Here is a 20940-nt window from a genome sequence, read left to right as displayed (position 1 = left end):
ATGTACAAAGTGCTTAGACTGATGTCTGCAACATAATGGGCATTCAACAAACATCACATAACTCCTCTTCAGCATCTGCATTCTCTGAAAAGCCCAGCGCAGTGCCTTGCATACACTGAGTGCTCAATAAATATCACAGTTGGATTGAAGAAAATTGCTGAATCACTCTCTTGTCTGTTTGACTTCATTCACATTAGATTCAAGCAGGAAATTATTAACTTATTCTGACTTCACATGCAATGACATCTACAGAGTGATGACTTTTTCTATCTTTTCTAAAAAATTAAGATGGGGCTTCCCTGGTGGCGCAGTGGTTGAGAATCTGCCTGCCAATGCAGGGGACACGGGTTCGAGCCCTGGTCTGGGAAGATCCCACAGGCCACGGAGCAACTGGGCCCGTGAGCCACAACTACTGAGCCTGCGCGTCTGGAGCCTGTGCTCTGCAACAAGAAAGGCCGCGACAGTGAGAGGCCCGCGCACCGCGATGAAGAGTGTACCCCGCTCGCCGCAACTAGAGAACGCCCTCGCACAGAAACGAAGACCCAACACAGCCAAAAATAAATAAATAAATAAAAATTTAAAGTGACATGTCATTTTAAAAAAATAAATTAAACTAAAAAATTAAGATGGACTCTAATATTTACATTTATGTTCCTATGTCTATTACATATGCAAAAAAAACATTTGTCCGAACAAGTATCACACTAGTGTTCTAGGTTACTAGTATGAATATTCCAAAATGATACAGTAGAAGCCATTCAAGACTTTAAGCATATGATTTCGCACTACGGGACATATTTCACCCATTTCTCAGAAGAGTAAATTTTCAAGAAAGATCAAATTTTTGTTACCTTTGCTGACCCAGAAGTAAAATGTCAGGGTGACAGTTTATCTTTGCCTCTGTCTGGCTACTCTCTACCCCCCCCCACCCCACTTCAGCAGCCTGGTTCCCGGGTACTTCCCCATCAGAATGGCCCTCTGGGGGCACTAACTGGACAGCAACCCATTTCAAACTTCTTTCACTTCCTCTGCATCATCCTGTGTTCCAGCGCTCAGAACTTTTCTGCCAGCTGATCTGATAAACCAATCCAAGTTAGTAAACGAACAGATGCGAATGGTTTGTGAGAAGGAATGGTAGCTCTTTCCTAGGTAATCTCGTTGCGTTCTATTAGGGATCTACTAGATAGAATTACTTTATTCAAATGAATGTCTCTAATACTGAGAATTTCTGATCCTACATTGGCTGAAGGATAAATGCTTTGAATCCAGGGATGTTTTGTGCTTCTCAAATCACTTTCTAGACAGCTGCCTATAACATACTTGCCCCTGATCACAAACACACTTCCATCACTTCAGCTGCTTTCCATCACTTCAGGACTTTTCTCCTTCCCTACATTCTCCTCCTCCTCCTGAAATTGGCTAGAAAGTTTCAGGTAGCGAGAAAATGGGATTCTCGTGAACCTTGGTCTATCCTGTTACTTACTATACACTCTTGGCTGCGCCGATCAAAGGACAATCACAAATGTAGACATAAAACACTTAGGGTTCAAAACATAGTTGACAACAAAGAGAGCCTACAACAAACACTTGAGGCCTCATGGGCTGCGAGCAACTGTCTTCCAAGTTGAGTCAACACGCTAGCAAAAGACGCCTGGTCTCATCTGTATTCTCAACTGCTTGTGAGGAAATCATGCCAGTAAGAGTAGTTTACCCTCGGAGTCTCCAGTTCAGAAAATGAGCTGTTTGATTTACAAACCCTATTGAGAACCTAATCATTGATTAGTTGTTTTCAAAATATGTGCTGTATATCTTTTGTGAAGTGTGTGCGTGTGCGCACGTGCGTATGCATGTGCCCTTTGGCCTGCATGGGCCTGTGTGTGTGTGTGTGTGTGTGTGTGTGCGTGCGTGTGAGAGGCTGAGGAGGGAGAGAGGGAGGCAGGAAGAGAGAGAAAAAGAGAGAGGACAGATGCAGACACATTCACACACAGGTATCTTTTGGAAGAGAAAAAAAGAAAACTGAAAATAATCCCACTTCACTTAATGAGGCCCCACTGGACTAGCCCTGAGTCCAAATCAGAGTCTCAGAGGCAAGACTCTGAAAGCTCACTTTCCCAGAACCCAGTCCCTCTCAGTGGGTCAGACAGCACCTGACGTTTACTTCCACTAAATCTCAAGGACGTCTCCAGGGGATAGACCTCCCTTTGTTCAGAGAGAAAATTGGAAGCAGCGAGTTCAGCAACCTACTGCCTTCGTTAGCATCAATTACCACTGAAAATTAGAACCTAAGTGATAGGCAGCTGAGGGAATGGATTCTGAAATCTAGGGAAAGTCAGGGAGAACATTTGCCACAAGAGGGAGCAGAAGAATTGGATCAGATGGGAAACCGTTTGGTAGAGGTTATGACGAGAGGTCGGACCATGAGGTATGGATGATACTGGAAGACGTTTTGACGAGACATTTATCCCTTAGAGGAAAAAAAATAAAAGAGGATGGAAGGATCTGGAAGAAGTGAGATCTCAGCACCCTGATTCCTAAGTTGTTAGCAAATGTAAAGCAACAATTTTTAGAGAAAAGCAACATACATACATACAGCAAAAATATCAAGCTTGCAAGGTATGTGCTCTACCATCCTCTTTTAATTGTGTATTTCTTTTTCCAGATTTACTTTCTATTCCAATTTAGATCTTGTTTATTTCCATGCTGATGGGGCAGACTGCTCGCTTCTTACCTACGTGCTTTTCTTCCTCTACCTGAAGTCATCACGGAGAAAGGGCCTCTGTTACTGAATTGCAACATGAAAATCAGATGGTACAGTCCTAAAATGCACTTACTTTGAGAAAAACCCATCCATGAGCTAAATGTATGCTTTGTACTTGCAACTTCGTTGGATCTACAGAGCTCTTCTCACCATTTATTTTGTCAAAGAAACAGATTAAGTACTTACAGGGAAGGAACTATGCGTTTACTTTGCAAGATAAATAAAAGTCTATTTTTGTCTGATAAAAAACATCTTAAATATAGCTTGCTAACAAAATGCTGAAGCTCTCCTGGAATATTTTATTTTCAACACATAGGAAGTTTGAAAGAGCAATTAATGTAATTCCTGCAAATAGTCCTGTAGGTGTTACTGACTATACTTCACCTTCTTTTTGCAATTTCACCTTCCTTTTGTAATTTCATTTGTAGTTAAAGCACTGCTAGGGCTATGCATTTTTCTTCCCTTTCATGGTCAACAAAAGGGTCATCTAGTACTTAATCTTAATCCAAAATGATACAGTAGAAACCATTAAATAGTAATGATAAAGTAAATAGAAAGATAGACAGTAGGTAGGTAGGTAGACAGGTACACAGATAGATAGATATAAAGCACAGCCTTCATATTCTTTTAATTTGTTACACTCCTCTTCCAGCCCTGCTAAGCTTTTAAGACAGAGTAAAGGAAGTCTGATTGTCATGGACACTTACATTCTTTGCTGTCCCTGCACAGCTCAGGAGTGAACAACAGTTTACCTCTGTCCAGTTTTTTTTCTTTTTCCCTGGGAATTAATCATGCCATAGTTAATAAAAGAGCCAGTTTAGGGGGAAAAAATTAAGGCTCCTTTTTTAGTAGGTGGGAGAAATCCTAGCTAAAGAGCCCTCAGATCCAAATGGAATCCTTCAAGCAGGCAGAGTCCCTAAAATGAAAACCATTTAAGAAAACACATACTGCTTCTGAGGAAATAAGGGGATCTTTCCCCACCTTCTCACTCTCAAGGCCCCAAAGATGGAGCAAGCTAGCTCTCTCTTCCTCCTTTTTTTCACGCGAGACTAACCTCACAATTAAGCAAGTTTAGCAAACCCATAGAGGTAAATTCAAGCAACACAGGATTTGAAAGAGGAGCCTCAAAGCAATCACTCCTATTCCGGCTTTGTCTTCTTTTCTGAAATGAATGAAACATCTCAATACATTTTCCTCCCTCTTTTCCTGACTTGCTGCACAAGTAGCTCTGAGAAAGAGAAAACGTGCAAGTGAGTGAGTGAGTGTGTGTGTGTGTGTGTGTGTGTTGGGGAGTGTGGGTGGGAGGTATGCTTTCAGAATCCCCTCCTGGTTGCACCCCATTTCTCTTAGGAAATCTTCACACAGATGCTAGACTGTGGATGTTCAGCTGCTCCTATTCGGAGAGACCCAAGCTATGCCTTTAACCAGATCTGATCAGACTCTCCACCTACTCTACTAGCTCCTCCATGATAGGGATGCCTGTACTGTCTTTACATCCGTCATTTTTTAAAAAGCTTCTTCCACTTCACCTCCTACTGATATCCTTTTTTTTTTTTTTAGTCTTTACACCTCCAGCAGGACAAAGTTTGTATTGTTATATTCACAACCACTAGTGGCTGACTAGCAGTAGACAGCGCCAGCAAGGGAGCCAGGCAAAGAGGGGTTAAACAAATACCTAGTGCAAAGCAGGACTTTCTTTCCAGCGACTGCGGACACCAAGCACATTGCTTTTTCTCACAAAATTCTTTGTTAAATTTGATCACTCTGCTCCCAACCCAACCATTGCCACTTTGTCTGGAGAGGGAAATACGAATTGCCGGCCCAAGCCATTCATCAGTCAACACAATCCGTAAGGGAAGGGGGAATTGAAAAACCACGGAGGCACACATACTATATTTTTAAAAGCATCGCCTGGGTGGATTTGGTTTCTGTAGCCTACCGTCCACCCAGAAGACCTCCCTCTTCTTCATTAAGGAGGATCCAAGAAGGATATCCTCACGTCTCAGAACACAGACCATTTCCCCAAGAGCCAGCGAAGCTCCGGAGGCAGACAATGCAGCGGCAAAGTTCCCTTCGAATGTCCTGGGGAAAGATGCCTCTGCGCGCAGGATCCCCAACGCACACTCGGGCTGGGTGCCCAGAGACTGGGACCCTGCAGCCCACTCCCCCGCCGCTTCTCTCCCTTGCCTGTCCCCCCGCCCCGGCCACACCTCCCTCCTCTCCGCAGTCGATGCTGAAGGAGCACCCAGGGCTGGCCGGAAAAGAGGAGACTCGCGAGTGTGGCCTTGGGGAAGACCCCAGGGATTACCGGGAGGAGGGGTGACCGCGGAGCAGAGCCCAGTGGGTGGGGACGCCTGGATCCCCAGCAGCGTTGCATTCCGGGTGGACTTCGCTCTTCGCGCCCTGAATCCTTAAGCCCAGCGCGGTGCAGGGTGCAGCATCTCTCCTCAGCAGCCCTTTCTTGCTCCGGCAGCCGGCACTGGCAGGCGGGCACCCTCAACGCCCAGACGCACCAGCCAGAGCAATTTCACTCCCCGAGAAGCGCGGACACCCCCAGAAAATGGGTGGGGACACACACAGACACACACAATTTAGGAGCTGGTCCTTTGCCAAAGCGGAGGGAAGTGTAGCCTTCTGAACAAATGGAAAACAGTTGGCGGTATCTGACCAAATCCTTTCTGCTGCCCTTCCGAAGATCCTACCTGGTTTGGGGGAGTGCGGCTGGATCCTTCCCCCGTTCCTCCACGTTAGTAGGAAAGACGGCGCACTCCCTCCTTTTAAATAGCTCCCGAGCTGGGAAAGGTCGCTCCCATCTTCGGGGGGAAGCACAAAGCGGGCGGCGGCGGGCAAGCTCCCGTGCAGCGCCGGCGCGAGCAGGAGCGTCGGCGGCGGCAGGCAGCCGGTGCGCGCGGGCGGGAGGCAGCGCGGAGGCCGGGAGGCTGGGAGGGCCGGGGCCCGGGCGGCGCGCGCGCTCCGCTCCCCTCCCTCCCTTCCTCCCGCGCACACTCGCCCGCCAGCCCGCCGCCCGCAGCCTCGCACTCGCTCTCACGCGCGCTCCGCCCCGCCGCCGCCGCCGGCGCCCCGGCCCCCCGCGCGCCCCCACCCCGGCGGCCTCGGCCACCGCGGGCGAGAGGAGCCGGCGCGTTTTTGGAGCTCCGGGCGGGCGGGCAGCAATTCCAGCCTCCCAGCCTCGGCCGCGGAGAAGGTTTTTCGATGTCCTCCCGGCTCTCGGCCCCGCAGTGCGTCCCGGCCGCACGCTAGCGCTTTCCCCGGCGCCCAGCCCATGGAGTACACGCGCAGACCGACGCTGCAACTTTTCTTTGCCACCTTCCTCCCCTCACCCACAGACAGAACCGCCACCCCGGCTCACCCACACGTTTCTCACCTCTGAAATTGTTCAGCCAGATATATCTTTCTTCCTCCACTTTCTATCCCCCCGCTAAAGGAAGCTTTCCTTTAGCGGAGGGATCCGGGGAGGTATCAATGATTTTCTCTGAAATCCTCACTCCGTGTTTTTCCTACTTACCAGACCTGCACAGCAATACGCTGGCTAGGAGCTGCTGACACAAGCAGATAAGGATTGCGGGGCCGGGGGGGGGGGGGGGGGGTTGTTAATTCCCCAGCCAAGAACTCCAAAAGATTCTCCCTTTTGGTATTTCCCTCAAAGATTGCAGCTCACTTGGGAATAAAGACCAAGAGGCTGCTTAATGTGAAAGCCCTGCAGCTTTTAAAACTACAGAGAAGAGTAAAAGCTGAGCATTAAGGTTAAGTTGGGAAAGATCTAATGCAGCAATCGACGAACCATTCATTGCCCTTTCCAAGAGAAGCATTATCATTGCCAATACACCACTTCGCCATAATTAATACAGGAGCATTGCATCAGGCCCTTGCTCTCTTGACAGCTCATTCATCCTTACAAATCCTTAATGATTTGGCAGGATGAAAGGCTAGACCCGCTGTGGAGTTCACATCAGACACACCTGGGAAGCTAGTTAAAAATGCGGATTGTAGCGTCCTGTCTTGAGACTCTGATGCAGCTCTCAAGGTGGACTCCAAGTTTGTATTTTTAAAGCACGAGTTGATGTTCGCCCCTGGTGTGGTTTGCTAAAGTGTGGGGCATCAGGGGCAGCTATGTGGAGGGTGAGAGTGGGAGGGAGACCAAAGTACTAGACAGAAAGTTAAGTTTCTTAATAGAGTTTTCCCCCGTACTTACAGCACAGCTCTGGGCAGCCAGGCCACAGGAAAAGAGCGATTCGGACTCCAGGAATCCCACTGTTTGACTATGAGGCAAAGAGCAGGGGGATGGGAAAAGTAGCCCTCCTCTGCCTCTTTGCCAGTGGCTCTCAACCTCTGACTGCACCTCAGAATCTCCTGGGGAGCTTTTAAAAATCCCAGCGCTTAGGCCACACCCCAGACAGAGTAGCTTGGAATCTCTGGGGGTGGGACCTGGGCATCAGTAATTATTTTTAAGTTTCCCTGGTTGGTGCCTATGTGTAACCAAAGCTGAGAACCATGTTCTTGGCCAATGCTCCTCAAACATGAATGCATATGTGAATCACCTGGAGATTGCAGTTTCTGAAACAGGCCTGTTATCTGCATTTCTAGCAAACTCACAAGTGATGGTGATGCTTTCTGAGTGAGAACTGCTCTTTAATGAGCAGGGGCTTGGTACATCATCCTAGTGGTTGTGGACACAGCTTGACGGAGGAAACTCTGAGCTTCTTCTTGTCTTGTATATTCCCAGGACTCATTCTTCCCTAAGAATATTTTCCTTTCCTCTGCGATGAATTAAACTTTCTTGGAAGCCACTCTCCATGCAAACTTTTTGTTAGACTGCACTGACTAATGGGTGTGAACAGAATGACATGAGGGGAGACGCAGGTCACCACCTCTCTGTTAGCGGATGGCCTCAGCCAAAAATGACATAGGGTCCTGACTTCAAGAGAGTGTGAGAGGCAGACATTTGGCCTACACGCAAGGAAAGGGGCTTGGAGAGACAAGTGGCTGCTTTGTCAATGACATTGAGAAAAGCATATAACTAAAGACTCCACCCATAGGAAATAGGACAAAGCTAACTGAAGGGATTGAATGGAAGAGCTAAATGAAAATGTGAGTGGACTACATCTCATTGGAACGGATTTTGTAGAAAGGGTGAGGCCTGTTATTGCTATTATGGACCACTTAGTGAAAGCACAGATTTTTCTTGAAAGTGTAAGCATGCTTGTGACATGGAGTGATAAAAGCCCTGTTCTTAAATGTCTATATTCCAGTGGTGCCCCAAATCCATCTTGTCGGCAGCAGAGAAGGCATTAAGATGACATCTTGGTTTTCTTTATTCCTCTTTCTTTCCAATTTAGACTGATATTTAGGTTAATTTGGATATTTGAGTAAAACAAACTGCATGAAGTAGTTTTCTCTATTACCTAAAACCATTAAAAGGTAGCCTAGTACCTAGTGATTTGACACCATTTTTTATTTGGCTCAATTTCTGACCCCCTAATTTTCTTTTCCTTTCATTTCTCATTAAAGGCATTTTTATAAGGGTTCCAGGGCCCTGAGGGAAATCAAACCCTTTGCTCCCTCCTAAATGTCATACATGACTGGCTTCTTATTACAAGAATTATCAAAGGCTACATCACTGGCACAAAGCTCTAGGTAAGGAAACAGGCTGCTACAGGCTCTGACTCTGGAAAGAAAAAATATTGTGTGTAGGAAGGTGGTGATTTACATTCCAATGGCAACACTATTTCCTAATTCATTCTTGCATATTGATTGCCATTCTTTCCTTTGGACTTAAGAGTCAGTTATGGGCCTCCACTCTTATCTAGCCAAAGCAGTTGGCATGACCACTTTGCAGACTCCACAGGGAAATCACTAAGAGTTGATATATTCTAAAGGTGCTTCAGATTTTCATGAACTATTTCCCTGGAAACCTTCAGGGGATCTTTTAGCAAACTCATTTTCAAACCAAATGAAAATATTATGAATTAGGCCAGTCTACAGAAAAATTAGACATGTGATCGGGGGTACCCCAAATTTTACTTTTAATATTGAATTAAAACAGTCAACACTTTTCATCATGGGGAAAACAAGTACTTCATTGTAATTCCTTTCACTTTTACAGTACTTTGAATTACTTAGGTCAGAAGTACCATCGTTTTGTTTTGTTTCTTCACTTCTTGGAGCTCCTTCAGTGTGTTAATATAGCTCTAGTTTATTCCCACCTCATTTCCTACTCTGTCCGTCTTCACCACTCACCTATCTGCTCCTTCATGGGTTCAGTCTGATACTGATTTCTACATAAGAAAAAAGCATTATAGCATCTGCAGCCTGGCCAGCAAGAGAGTGGAGCTTAGCATTAGCTATTTTCCCATACCCAGGATCCTCAGGGGAACCGCTGGACCAGGTTTTGTTTGCTGCTGATTGGATCCTGGGTTTGCTTCAAGCGTGACTGTGGGGATTCTTGGTGACTTCTAAGTGCTACCGTTCCTCCTCCCTGCTGTCTTGTTCCTGAAATTAAATTTTTGCTTCTCTGTTTTGTTTTGACCAGTTGAACCCCACATAGTCAGTGGCCCTGCTGGTGGGTGGAATCAGCCTTCCTGGTAGACTCAAAGTTATAACCCACCCTTCCTCAGTGCTCCGTCACTGTAAAGTCACCCACTTCCTCTGAATTTGTCACAGTCTTTGGACACCAGAGGTCTTCACTTCTGCATTTGAGGAACTTATAGTCAACAGTTGGGCTTGTGCAAAATCCTGACACTTTCATTTTCCATTTCTTCCCCTTAGAACATTGAGGACATTAGTTTGTACCCCAAAACCTTATCAATGGTGAGGTTACCAGTCAGTAACTCAATAGCAGAATCATTATCTAGATCAACTGGTGGGTCAGAAAAGAACAGAGACTGGCTAAGAATTAAGGCTTTGGAGTCATACTACCTGGGTTTGAATCTCACCTCTGGCTGTATGACCTTGGGAAGTTTTTTTAACCTTTGTGTGTCACAATACCTTTGTCTGGAAAACCTAGATCACAAATCGCCTTCAAGAATTTATGAAAAGTATAAAATGTATATAATGTGCTTGACATAGTTCCTGATCATAGTAATTACTCAATGTTGTTGTTATTATTGGTAAATTTCCATAAAAATGATACCCATAAAGTAAAAAATATTCTATGTAATTGGGTTCAACATAATCAGGCCATGTCATTACTAATAATGATTATGCTGAGGTTTTTGTTATGCAGAATTCTATACAATGAGTAATCCAGGAAAGTGGATGCCCCTACAGTAGGAGAGTACTTTCCCTCTCTGTAATGAAAGAAGTTGCTTGTGCACTTTCTGATTTTGTAAGTACAGAGTGCGGTTACGTGATCAATAAAGGGGGTACCGCATTCTTGCTGGATCACAGCATTTCTTTTCCTATATGTTCCTCTTTTCCTATGATCCCCTCTCTATTATAAGCTGAGGGTTTAATTTCCAATAGAGCCATTTTAAACAAATTCCACTCCGAGGAAGATCTTGTTTGTCACATTAGTTTTCTTAACAGGGGCCCTTATCTAGAGGACAGAAACTTTTTTACTAAGTTTGCACAAACTCAACATTGATTCAAGGACTCCATCAACAGGGATTCAAGACGAAGTCCCTGGGGTCCTCTGTACCAGGAAGTTGTTCCCTACAATCCAGTTCTGAAGCAACATCCCTGAGAGATTGTACTTTAGGTTTTTCAGTAAATCTCTTTTCTTTGGCATTGTCTATGCTATATAGCTCTCTCACTGCATCTTCAGTTGCTGGTCACTGATTAGAATCTCTGAGAACTACCAGTGTTTTAGTGGTGACCACAGTGCCCGGACAGTCGCCCTTGAAAATGGTCATAACCAAGATACCTAAGGGGAAAATGGACTGAATTTATGGATGTCTTAATCCATGGTTTTAATGCTGCTGATTCTGCTACCACTGGAAGTGTCTGGAAGTAATGAAACTATATGCTCTTGTTTCTTTAAAAATTCAGAATCTTACATAGTGTGACCTAAAGAGTCCGTAGCAATTACGAGTCAGAAAAGTTCAGAAACTACATACTATTTTCCCTTTCTTTTAAAATGTTATCCTGTCACACAAAAGTCTTAGCCATCTTTGGATTTGTTTAAGAATTTCTGAGTGTAGACCCCAAAAAATGTTAGTTGTGTAGATATTAAAATTATTTATTAAAATTGTTTGACATCTACAACCTAAATTTTAGATAAGCAATCCTTATGATCTAAGGAGGAAATTATGATTACCCTCATTTTACAAGTTGAGAAAGTACAGAGAGATTTGCCCCATACTAGCTGCACATAACTATCAGTTGTGTTGTTTCAAAATAATACTGAAGCCCAGGTCCGCTCTTGGAGATTTTGTTCCCACTGGTCTGAAGTGGAATATGGGTACCGGCATTTTTTTTAGTTCCCTGGTTGGTTCTAGGTTCAGCCAGAGCTGAGAACCATGGGCCTAGGATCCAATAGCAAATTAGTGGTAAAGACAAGTGAAAAAAGTCCCCTTACATCTGCCATAATGCCGTTTCTATTCTGCTGCTGCATCGAACATTGGTATTTAACAGCATATAAAAATGGGGATGCCTCTTGGAAATGTAAGGTAACTTAGAAATGTTTAAGGACCTTTTCTGAGTCTCTAAGAGACACAGGTGGGTATTGTAATTGACCTGACAAAGATAGATGAGCAGATTGGAACAGATGATCAAGAAAGCCAAATCCAAGACTGCAGGGCCTCTGTCTCTCTTTTTGAACTGTCAGACCCCAGCATCTAGAGCAGTTTTGGGTTCATAGTAGATGAATTAATAAAACACATACTGTCCCCTATAGGGGGACTGGCCTATGTAGACAATAGATGGATTTGGGTTATAGGGTAAACACTTTGGCCCCTGTCCAGTGCAAATTGCAACTTAATAGCTATCATCTCCTCCTAGCTGCAGTGCAGGCTGTAGTTAGCAACTGACATGGTCACCATATCCACACCCACAGTCCTGCCTGGCCACCTGCTCTGTGATGACAGATTGTCTGTGACATTGCAGGAGACCGGACTACAAGAGATGGCAATCTGACCGAGCCTCAGGCTTGCGCCTGTAAGCTGACCCCTTGTCAGTTATCTCAGCAATTAATTACTTATAAGCCCTTGTTTGATCCAGTTTGTAAGCATGTCAGAGAATCTCTTATTTCCTGTTATCTTTAGGCATGTATTGTGTAGATATTGACTTATATTTTCTTTTTGTCTTTTTCAAAAATCAAGGAATCAGTGAAGTTGCTGAGAGGTCCAAAATCAGTCATTAGGCAACTCTAATTAAAAGCAAGAAGATTATGACCCATGCATTGCTCTCTTTTGAGATGAACAATGATAGATGTGAAGCCTAAAAATGATACTTGAAATAAGCATTTTTTGTCTTCCTGTTTCTTTTGTCAAAAAAAAATTTCTAAATGTACATATTGCTCAAGGAAAGGCAGATTTTAGACAAAATTATTCAACACAGCAAATGCCTACCTAACTCATACTAAATGATCAATAAGTATGTGTTGCTCTTCCCTGGTGCCGCAGTGGTTGAGAGTCTGCCTGCCGATGCAGGGGGCATGGGTTCGTGCCCCGGTCCGGGAAGATCCCACGTGCCGCGGAGCGGCTGGGCCCGTGAGCCATGGCCGCTGAGCCTGCGCGTCCGGAGCCTGTGCTCCGCAACGGGAGAGGCCACAGCCGTGAGAGGCCCGCGTACCGAAAAAAAAAAAAGGTATGTGTTGAATAAATGATGCAAATTCGTGGAACATGCCTAATTATAGGGCAGTCATTTAAAGAAAATTTCATAGCAGATTTACTAGCTGAATTTTTAAATAATTCAGGCAAAATTTAGCAAGTGACTACTCCATTGACCGCCATGAACCAAGTCCTGTGGTGACCAAAACTGGCTTAGACACCACCCATGACCTCTAGGAATTTAGTAGCTAGAACTCGACTCTGGAGATTTTTGAGCACGCAAGCCCTATAGCCAGACACACACTTTATGAAGAGGCATCTTGAGTGTATGACATGTAAGAGTGGGCGTGGTCAGGAATAAAGAGACCAGCAAGGAGTTGGTCACAGTCACCCCACAGAAGGCCAGGTGAGCGGACTCTAAACAACGACTGGAGAAGAAAGGGAAGAAAATAGTAATTTTTGCTTTGGCTCAATTCTTGGCAGAGTCTTTTTTTTTTCATGGATGATCTCAGTTTTGTTTCACTGATGTCTTAAATATTAATACACTGAGCACAGGAAAAAAAAGCTCAGAAAGGCATATATCAAAATGTTAACAATAATTATCACTAGGTACTGTGCTTCCAGGAGAATTTTATTTTCTTTGTGTGTCTGTGTGTTTTTGTGTCCTTCCCAATTTTTCAACAATTACTTTTGTAATTGAAAGCAAAAGTATGCCAACTGGACAAAGGAAAAAGGAGAGAAAAGGACACTCATGTCAGTTGCTGATCCTAATGTGAGAATGCCCACAAGTCTATTTCCAAATGACATAGTAAATATCATCCTCCTTGAAAATCAAATTATAAAAGGCAGGCTAGCATTTGGGAAAATAAAGACCAATTCAGAAGACAGAGCAGTGGCGTGTTCCCTGCAGAATTAGAATAGAGGCAGATCCTCATTTCAGATGATTCCCAAGTCCAGAGTGGGTTCACCACATCAGTGTGTGCCCAGCCGAAAGGAAAAGACCGGAGGAGCCTCACACACCACTCAAGAAGCCCATCAGAAAGGAGAGGCTCAGAACAGAAAGACTCTTGGATCAAGCGGCACTCTCCCTGGCACTGAGGGCTCCCCACCCCCATATCTCTCTTAAGCTAAATTCGCACCCACCCAGCCCAATATTTAAAAAAAAACAAAAAACAACACACTGGGTTTTCATTTTCAGAGGACTCATCAGGGATGGTTTCCATTGGAACCCATCTGACTTCTATAAGGCTGTAAGTCTTCTGGGAAGAAACACTCCTTAAACAGTAGCCTGCTCAAGTGGGTAGGAGGCAGGGTAGCCTTCTCCAGCAGGCAGGGGGAACATTTCATCACTGAGAAGCTGCACAGGGATGAGAAAGAGCAGAGGACCCTTAGTTGGTTTTAGTATTGTGTGTAAGTTCTCTACAGACTATGCACCCCCTTATTCTTTGCAACTTAAATTGACTCTTCCCACTGCCTAGTCCCCTGGATGTGTGGCTGCCTTTTAAAATAGGTTGTAGAAAGCTGAGAATATCTGGTAGTCTTTCTGAGACACATAGAGCTGAACTGTAACCAGGGAGCAGGTGAAAAGATTCTCTCTCCTACATGTACCCCATCCTCTCCACAAGAAAAGCTCCAGACATTTAAATCCATGGTGTGGGAAAGCCAAAGGGAGCCAATTTTGATGAAGTAGGGACTCTATAAAGAGCCTCTTGCTTCCCCTAACTACAGCTGCTTTTAATATTATTTTAGAAATATACAGAATCAGTGAAGGGAATCGGAATGGAATCGTTACATTTAATCAATTTTTTGTCTTTTGATTTTATATATATATTCTAAAGAACATTGTTTTGCTCAAAACAGTCTTATTTGTTGGCTAACAAATATCAATAGAAAGATAAAATCATTGGTTTGATTTTTCGTATGTATTTCTGATATCCCTTGTGACACACCCTTGACCTGACACAAACTAGAAAATGTTATCTATGTCATTATGAGAAATCTAGTGTTAATTTAACACTAAAACACTACTTATTGTAAGATTTATTTTTGAAATGGAAAGCATACTCTAGGCTTTTTGATCTTTATCTCCTTGTTTTAAGGTGAAATGTTTTTATTTTGTTTAAAAAATTTTAAAACATTTAATTATTAAAATTAAATAATTTAAAATAAATTTATTTAAATAAATCAAATACAATGTTATTTATATGTAAATAGTAATGTTAGAAAAATACCTAATGAATTTCCTGACAAGTTTGGAACCTTCTTTCCTTCTTCTGTGAGAGACAGTGTCTTATGATCAGAGCAGATATGAACTTGAATTTTATGGAAGTGGGCTTGAGTTTTCGTACTTACCTTCTAGCTATACAATCATAGATAAAAGTTCTTTATTCATTCACTCACTTATTTGAGTATTTTAAAGTTCCTATTAAGCGGAGTACTGAATTAGACCGAAAGGGGTCATCAGTGCACGGGGGGGAAAAAGAGATATTTACAAAATTACACAATTTTCTAACAGAGGGAGCTGACCTTTTTTTTTAGGAGAGTCTGTTCAGCTCTAAAATATGGCTAGGAGCTGGCTAGGAGCAGAGGAGGGTAAATTCAGTTTAGTCCTGGACAGAAGAAGCTTCAGGTGCAAAGGCCCTGTGGTGAGAAGGTGCAGTCTAGGTACTCTAAGTAGGTCAGAGGGTGTAAAGCCCAGAAAGTGAGGAAGAGAGGGGTGTTAGCAGGGGCTAGAGGGTAGGCAGGGCCATGCAGTGCTGTAGGGTTTGGTATTTGGTCTCACTCTTAAGATCAAGATAACTCATCTGTGCATTCTGAGGACTTGCCTTATTTTCTTCTGGAACAATTAGCCTTGCAATTACTAACTTCTCCTCACTTTCCGACTCTCCTTGCTCACACATGGTTTACCAGAATTCCTTCCACGTTTGGTATTAAGGGAGAGACTTAATTTGTTAAGTCACGTATTCCTGAGATGATTTTATTTAACGCCATTGTGCCTTATCAGGGTTCTCCTACCTGATTATCAATAATCACTACAATGTCCAAAATTCCCTACCAGTTGGCTGTTCAGCTTATTCAGTGGAATCCTGATCTTTTTATGCCCACATATCTTCCAGATATGTTCTTCTAAATTACTCTCATGTAGTAATAGATAAGAAGAAATATCGATAGCCAAAGGTAATAAAAATGCACTGGCTCAATGCTGGAAGGAGACAATGCACTTCATGACTTTGAAACACTCCTACATCTTCACCTGTTTATTTGCAGTGAACATTTCTGCATTGTGGTATACAGACAAATTGGTGATTATGCCCAGTAAGCTACCCATTCTGTAATGAGCTGTAAGACAGTATTCAGCTAGTTCCTCCTTTTTGAGGTCAAGAGAGGAGGCTCCCAAAAGAATTGCTTTAAAAATTGTAAAAAAGCAAGACCGGCATCTGATTTCCCAGTCTTAGCCTTCAGTTTACTTCTGAAGCATGTACTCCTTGAGTGGGGGAAAGAGCACGGGGAGAAATGGGATGGAGTGGTCTCAGAAGTGGGACTTTAGTGGGGAAAGGAGATAGGGACAGCAGACCTCCCAAGGACTCAGAACAGGAGACGGATTTTGTGTGAAGCCGTCATTGTGGGGGTAGGGGGAGGAATCAACCTAAAATAATAGTCCTCCAGTCACACAGAAGTTCCTCAAAGCTTGGAGTAAAGGGTTCTACCCCAGGAGGACAGTGGCAGACTCTACCTAAAGATTCTGAGCATGTAACCAACAAGGTGGGTCAGCAGTATGAAGGAGCTGCGACCCTGCCACAAGAGAGGTTACCTCCACTCCTGCCTGCCAGATCACAACAAGAGTATAAAGGAAGGAGGGCGAGGAGAAGGTAGACCGTATCCCCTTCCTCTTCAAGTCTCTCAAACAGTGGTTCTCGACTAAGGTGTTACTGCTACTTGGGGAAGCCTGGAAAGTCACTGGGTGCCTTGTCACAATAATATGGACATTGCAGTGGACATTTATGGGGCCAGACCAAGGATGCAACATTATCTTGCAATGTGTGAGATGGCCCCATACGATGAATATTTGTCCTTCATTCCACATACTTTTCAAATGTTCTACAGGACACTATTATCCAAGCCTAGCGCCTTACTCAGTTTTTACATACGAACCAAGTATTTTTTGCACGTTTTAACATATGTTGATTGTTCCAGGAATGTAACTATTGTGTATATTGAGAAAAGATTATACTTTGTTTCATTTGGAATTTAACAAGAGCTAGTCACCATTTTGGAAAATCACTTCACTGATGCCAGTTACTTCATAATCAGCCTTTGCAGCTGTTGCCCTTAGGGGAGGGGGCGCTGCTTAATGGGACAGGCATCTGCTGTTCTATTGTATCTTCTAGGGTGAAAATTGAGTTCATAACTTGAACAACTTATTTATTTATTAGAAAATATTGGCAGATATTAGAGTTATAGTATGCAGAACTTGAAAAAAATTATTCAGGAAATAGGTTATATTATCAATTTTATTTCAGTATGTTGGAAAAATTGCTACAATGTATTTTTATAAAAGGGGAAAGATGGGTCTGAAGGAATTGATAACCTCTCCAAGTTTGTTACTCTCTTAAGACTTACAAATGCAGCCTGCTGTGTCAAGGGCAAGAGTTGGGAGAGAAATTTAAATCGATTATGATTATCAGATTGAAATTTAAAAATGAAAGGGAATGAGTCAATTACAAGAGGCTCTTTCAATAACTGAAACTGAAAATTTGCTGGACCGATATGCCCTTCAGGAAGCCACTGTAGGGAAGAGCTTCCCCAGAGCCCCACTGGAGGCTCTCCTTGGAAAATGACTCAAGGGTCTTTTCTGCAGCTATTATATCCAATTGGATGGTCGTCTACCTGCCACATAATTGAAGAGTGGAAAGAATATCTAGTTCCAGTTCTGCTACTAACTAGTTGCTGGTAAACTCACTACCACTGTAATCGAGCAGGACCCTATGAGGCCTTCCCAGAATAGACACCCGTCGCCATGTCCTCTACCTGCCTTTTGTCTGTAAGAAAACCTTAGTCAAAGAATAAGTTTAATCAGAGAAGTGAGAAAATACAGAAAGAAAGGAAAACAGTCAAGTAAGACAAAATAAAAATACTTTAACCATTAAAGTCAAGGACCTCTAGTTCTTCCTCAAGGGCTCTAGATACTACTCTGAGCCACGTCCTTTAAGCTGTTTTGCAGATACTGAAACCCTCACCAGGTGGAAGACGTTAACTGGATGCTGCCCACGAGCATGGACACCCCGGACCGGTTGGAACCAGAAGGTTGATGATGCTGACTCCCACTGACCTCACCACCAGCCAGTCAGAAGAATGTCCACGAGCTGATCACGCTCTGCTCATTGAACACTATAAGGCTCCTCACGTGGGAGACACAGTTTTGAGGGCACTTGCCTGCTGCAGCCCCCTTTGCCTGGCAATGCAATACAGTATTCTTTCCTATTTCACCCAAAACTCTGTCTCTGAGCTTCTATTTGGCACCAATGAACAGAGGCCGAGTTTCGTCAATACCACTCTGAGCCTTCCTTCCCTTGCAAATGGAGGGTGCTAAGAACTTGTCCGCTCTTTCAATATTACTGTGAGAACAATTTTGTACAATAAGTATAAAATGTTCTGTAATAAAAAGAAATACGATTCTGTACCTTCTTGCATTCCATGGCACTGAGACCCATGCGGGGCATGTAGGACTATCTAATAGTTCATGCTAGTGGTTGCATGTATCTGCACCCTTCCCGCCCCAACTCAAGGAGCACAGATGCTGAAAGTTTTGACTTGGTCTCCATATCTCCAACGGTTTATGCTTAATTTCTCCATTCACATGTATTATGTACCTGAAAAAAAAAGCTATTTATGATTACTTAACATCATTAACTTATTTCTAAATGGCCCAAGAGAGCATTATATATAATAGTGTCTAGGTATTGAGATTAATCATAGATTTTATAGGAAAACAAAATATGCAGAGAAAGAAAGAAGCAGAATAAGTGTTTTAAAAGGTCAATTAGGGCTTCCCTGGTGGCTCAGTGGTTGAGAGTCCGCCTGCCGATGCAGGGGACACGGGTTCGTGCCCAGGTCCGGGAAGATCCCACATGCCGCGGAGCGGCTGGGCCTGTGAGCCATGGCCACTGAGCCTGCGCGTCCGGAGCCTGTGCTCCTCATCGGGAGAGGCCACAACAGTGAGAGTCCCGCGTACCGGAAAAAAAAAAAAAAAAAAAAAGGTGAATTAATTTGAAAGTGAAATCCCACCTGGTGCACACCAGGAGAGAAGCTAATTAAATCCTCTGAAAGGAGCAGAGTGGATCCCCACGGCTGGCTGGAGGCTGAGCTGATTAGAACACAATGTTTATCCTGTCCCTTAAAGTATCTATCTGACCCTCAGGAGGGTCAATTTCAACTTTTCAGCTTTTTCAGTTGTTCATCTTCAATTTTCACCTGTCCAAAGGCTCCACTGTTAACCCCAAGCTGCCCATCTTGAAAAAGTCTCCTTCTGTATAAGCTGAGATTGTGGTGGGGACTGATGGAAACTCAGTCTCAGTGCTAAAGGAACAACTCCGTATGAAAGGGTTTGCCCTATAGAGCATCGCCCTATAGATCACACGGTAGCACTGCCCTCCTAAACAAGGGGGTGATGGTGCTATTAAGTACTATTACGTATGGCCAGAGGGAGGACAAATGTCTAAATTGTTTCATTCACTTTTCATCTTTCTCCTCTTAATTGAAAACATTGCTGGCTGCTGTCTTTGTCTCTATTTTCTCCTACAGAATGATGATTCGCTACCGTTTCGCTCTTTTGAGGCAATTTCTGCCTTAACTAAGAAAAGAGACGTATAATATCTCTTTGCATTTGACATTCACATGAATAACTTCTGTCCTTGTTATTCCCTTCAGAATGCTGTCCACTTTAATTAAATCCTGATTAATTTTCATTTTTTTCTCCAGAGAAAACAACAGTGGTTTTCTGTGGATTCACTAGTATCTATGTTCATTATCTTTATCTGTTACACTAAATGATATTGAATTTTTATGGCTCTTACCTTTGTAATCTTCACAAAGTAATTTTTTTTTTTTTGCGGTACGCGGGCCTCTCACTGCTGTGGCCTCTCCCGTTACGGAGCACAGGCTCCGGACACGCAGGCTCAGCGGCCATGGCTCACGGGCCCAGCCGCTCTGCGGCATGTGGGATCCCCCAGGACCGGGGCATGAACCCGTGTCCCCCGCATTGGCAGGCGGACCCTCAACCACTGCGCCACCAGGGAAGCCCCACAAAGTAATTTTTGATAACAAAATTTGAATACTTTTTCATATGTGACTTATGATTGTGCAAAAATTAATTACTCTTAAATATGGGTATAACTATAAGCAAATTGCTTCAGCTTCCTCGAACTCAGGGTGATTATCTGTAAAATGGGGATGTGGAACAGGTTTCTGTCTCTTCCCCCAATTAAAACATTGAGATTCCATGATATAAAGTCTCAGTACTTACTCATGGTTTCAAAGTTCACTTCCCATTATTTGATCTACATTGTATCTAAGAGAGGTGATATGTAATTATTAACTTTCCCTTCCATGATTGGGAATTCTCTTAATTGTGTTCAAAACATAGTCATTCATTTTCCTTGGAAAGATAACTTTGAGATAACACGAACTTTAGTGGCACTTACATTTTAAAAAATAAGTGGTATTTATGTATTTTTTTTTTACTATTTACTATTATTGCTTTTTATAGAAATAGGCTCTTTCCTATTCATCTAAACAGTTATTTTTAAAATCAACAAGCACCCAATTATTTTGATTATGAAGACTTTTCATGTCTTTCCACATGCTTCTTAGCCCCTTCTGAAACAGAAAGGGCTTGTAGGTAATCATAATTTTCTATTTTTAATTTCTTCTTAATTAAGAGTAGCTCTACTGTATTTTGTTGTGCATAAATCTTTTGTATGCAATAATCTATGTTTAAATACTTTCTTCACTTTTTATTGTAGTATATCTCTAATATACATAAAAGTACACGGAGAAATAGAACCAGTTCCCATGTATCCATCTTTAGCTTCACTGGTTAATGACAAATAGTCAATTTTGTGGTACACAGATCTCTCCTCCACCTTACAGGTCTGATTATTTTAAAGCCACTCCTGGATATCACAACATTTTTCTTTTGTCTTCAGCTGGAGATGGTATTTAAGGTGGTGGCTTGGGCCATTTCAGGGGGTTGCTTCCTCTTCCTAGGACTCTCCCATGTACACAGATGGTATACATGTTATTAAACTTCTGTTTGTTTTTCACCTTTTAATCTATCTTTTATCACAGGCATCTCAGCCAAGAGCCTAGAAGCGTGGAGGAAAGTTTATTTTTCCTCCCCTACACTCTCATCAATTCTTTGGTTACCCTGAATTTCGATTTGAACAGTGTTTTAAT

The 20940-nt window shown here is 43.1% G+C and overlaps 1 protein-coding gene across 13 annotated transcripts in view; it reads right to left on the bottom strand.

The window, feature by feature from the left end:
- Positions 1-20940, bottom strand: part of SLC8A1 (solute carrier family 8 member A1) — a 409922-nt gene that overhangs the window by 337290 nt on the left and 51692 nt on the right. For 4 of the 13 annotated variants that reach the window (XM_079940644.1, XM_079940651.1, XM_079940658.1 and 1 more), the window contains exon 1: positions 5067-5404. The exons of 2 other annotated variants lie outside the window; for them this stretch is intronic. In XM_079940644.1, coding sequence (XP_079796770.1) covers positions 5067-5135 — 69 coding nt within the window. In that variant the 5' untranslated portion in view covers positions 5136-5404. Of the gene's footprint in view, positions 1-5066; positions 5405-5460; positions 6043-6143; positions 6290-6971; positions 7068-20940 lie in introns of those variants that run through there. 7 more of the 13 variants (XM_079940656.1, XM_079940655.1, XM_079940654.1 and 4 more) reach the window with 5 other exon arrangements.

This window comes from Stenella coeruleoalba, assembly GCF_951394435.1.
Source record: "Stenella coeruleoalba genome assembly, chromosome: 13".
In the NCBI taxonomy this organism is placed as follows: Eukaryota; Metazoa; Chordata; class Mammalia; order Artiodactyla; family Delphinidae; genus Stenella; species Stenella coeruleoalba.
This window is presented reverse-complemented; position numbering and strand designations above follow the sequence as displayed.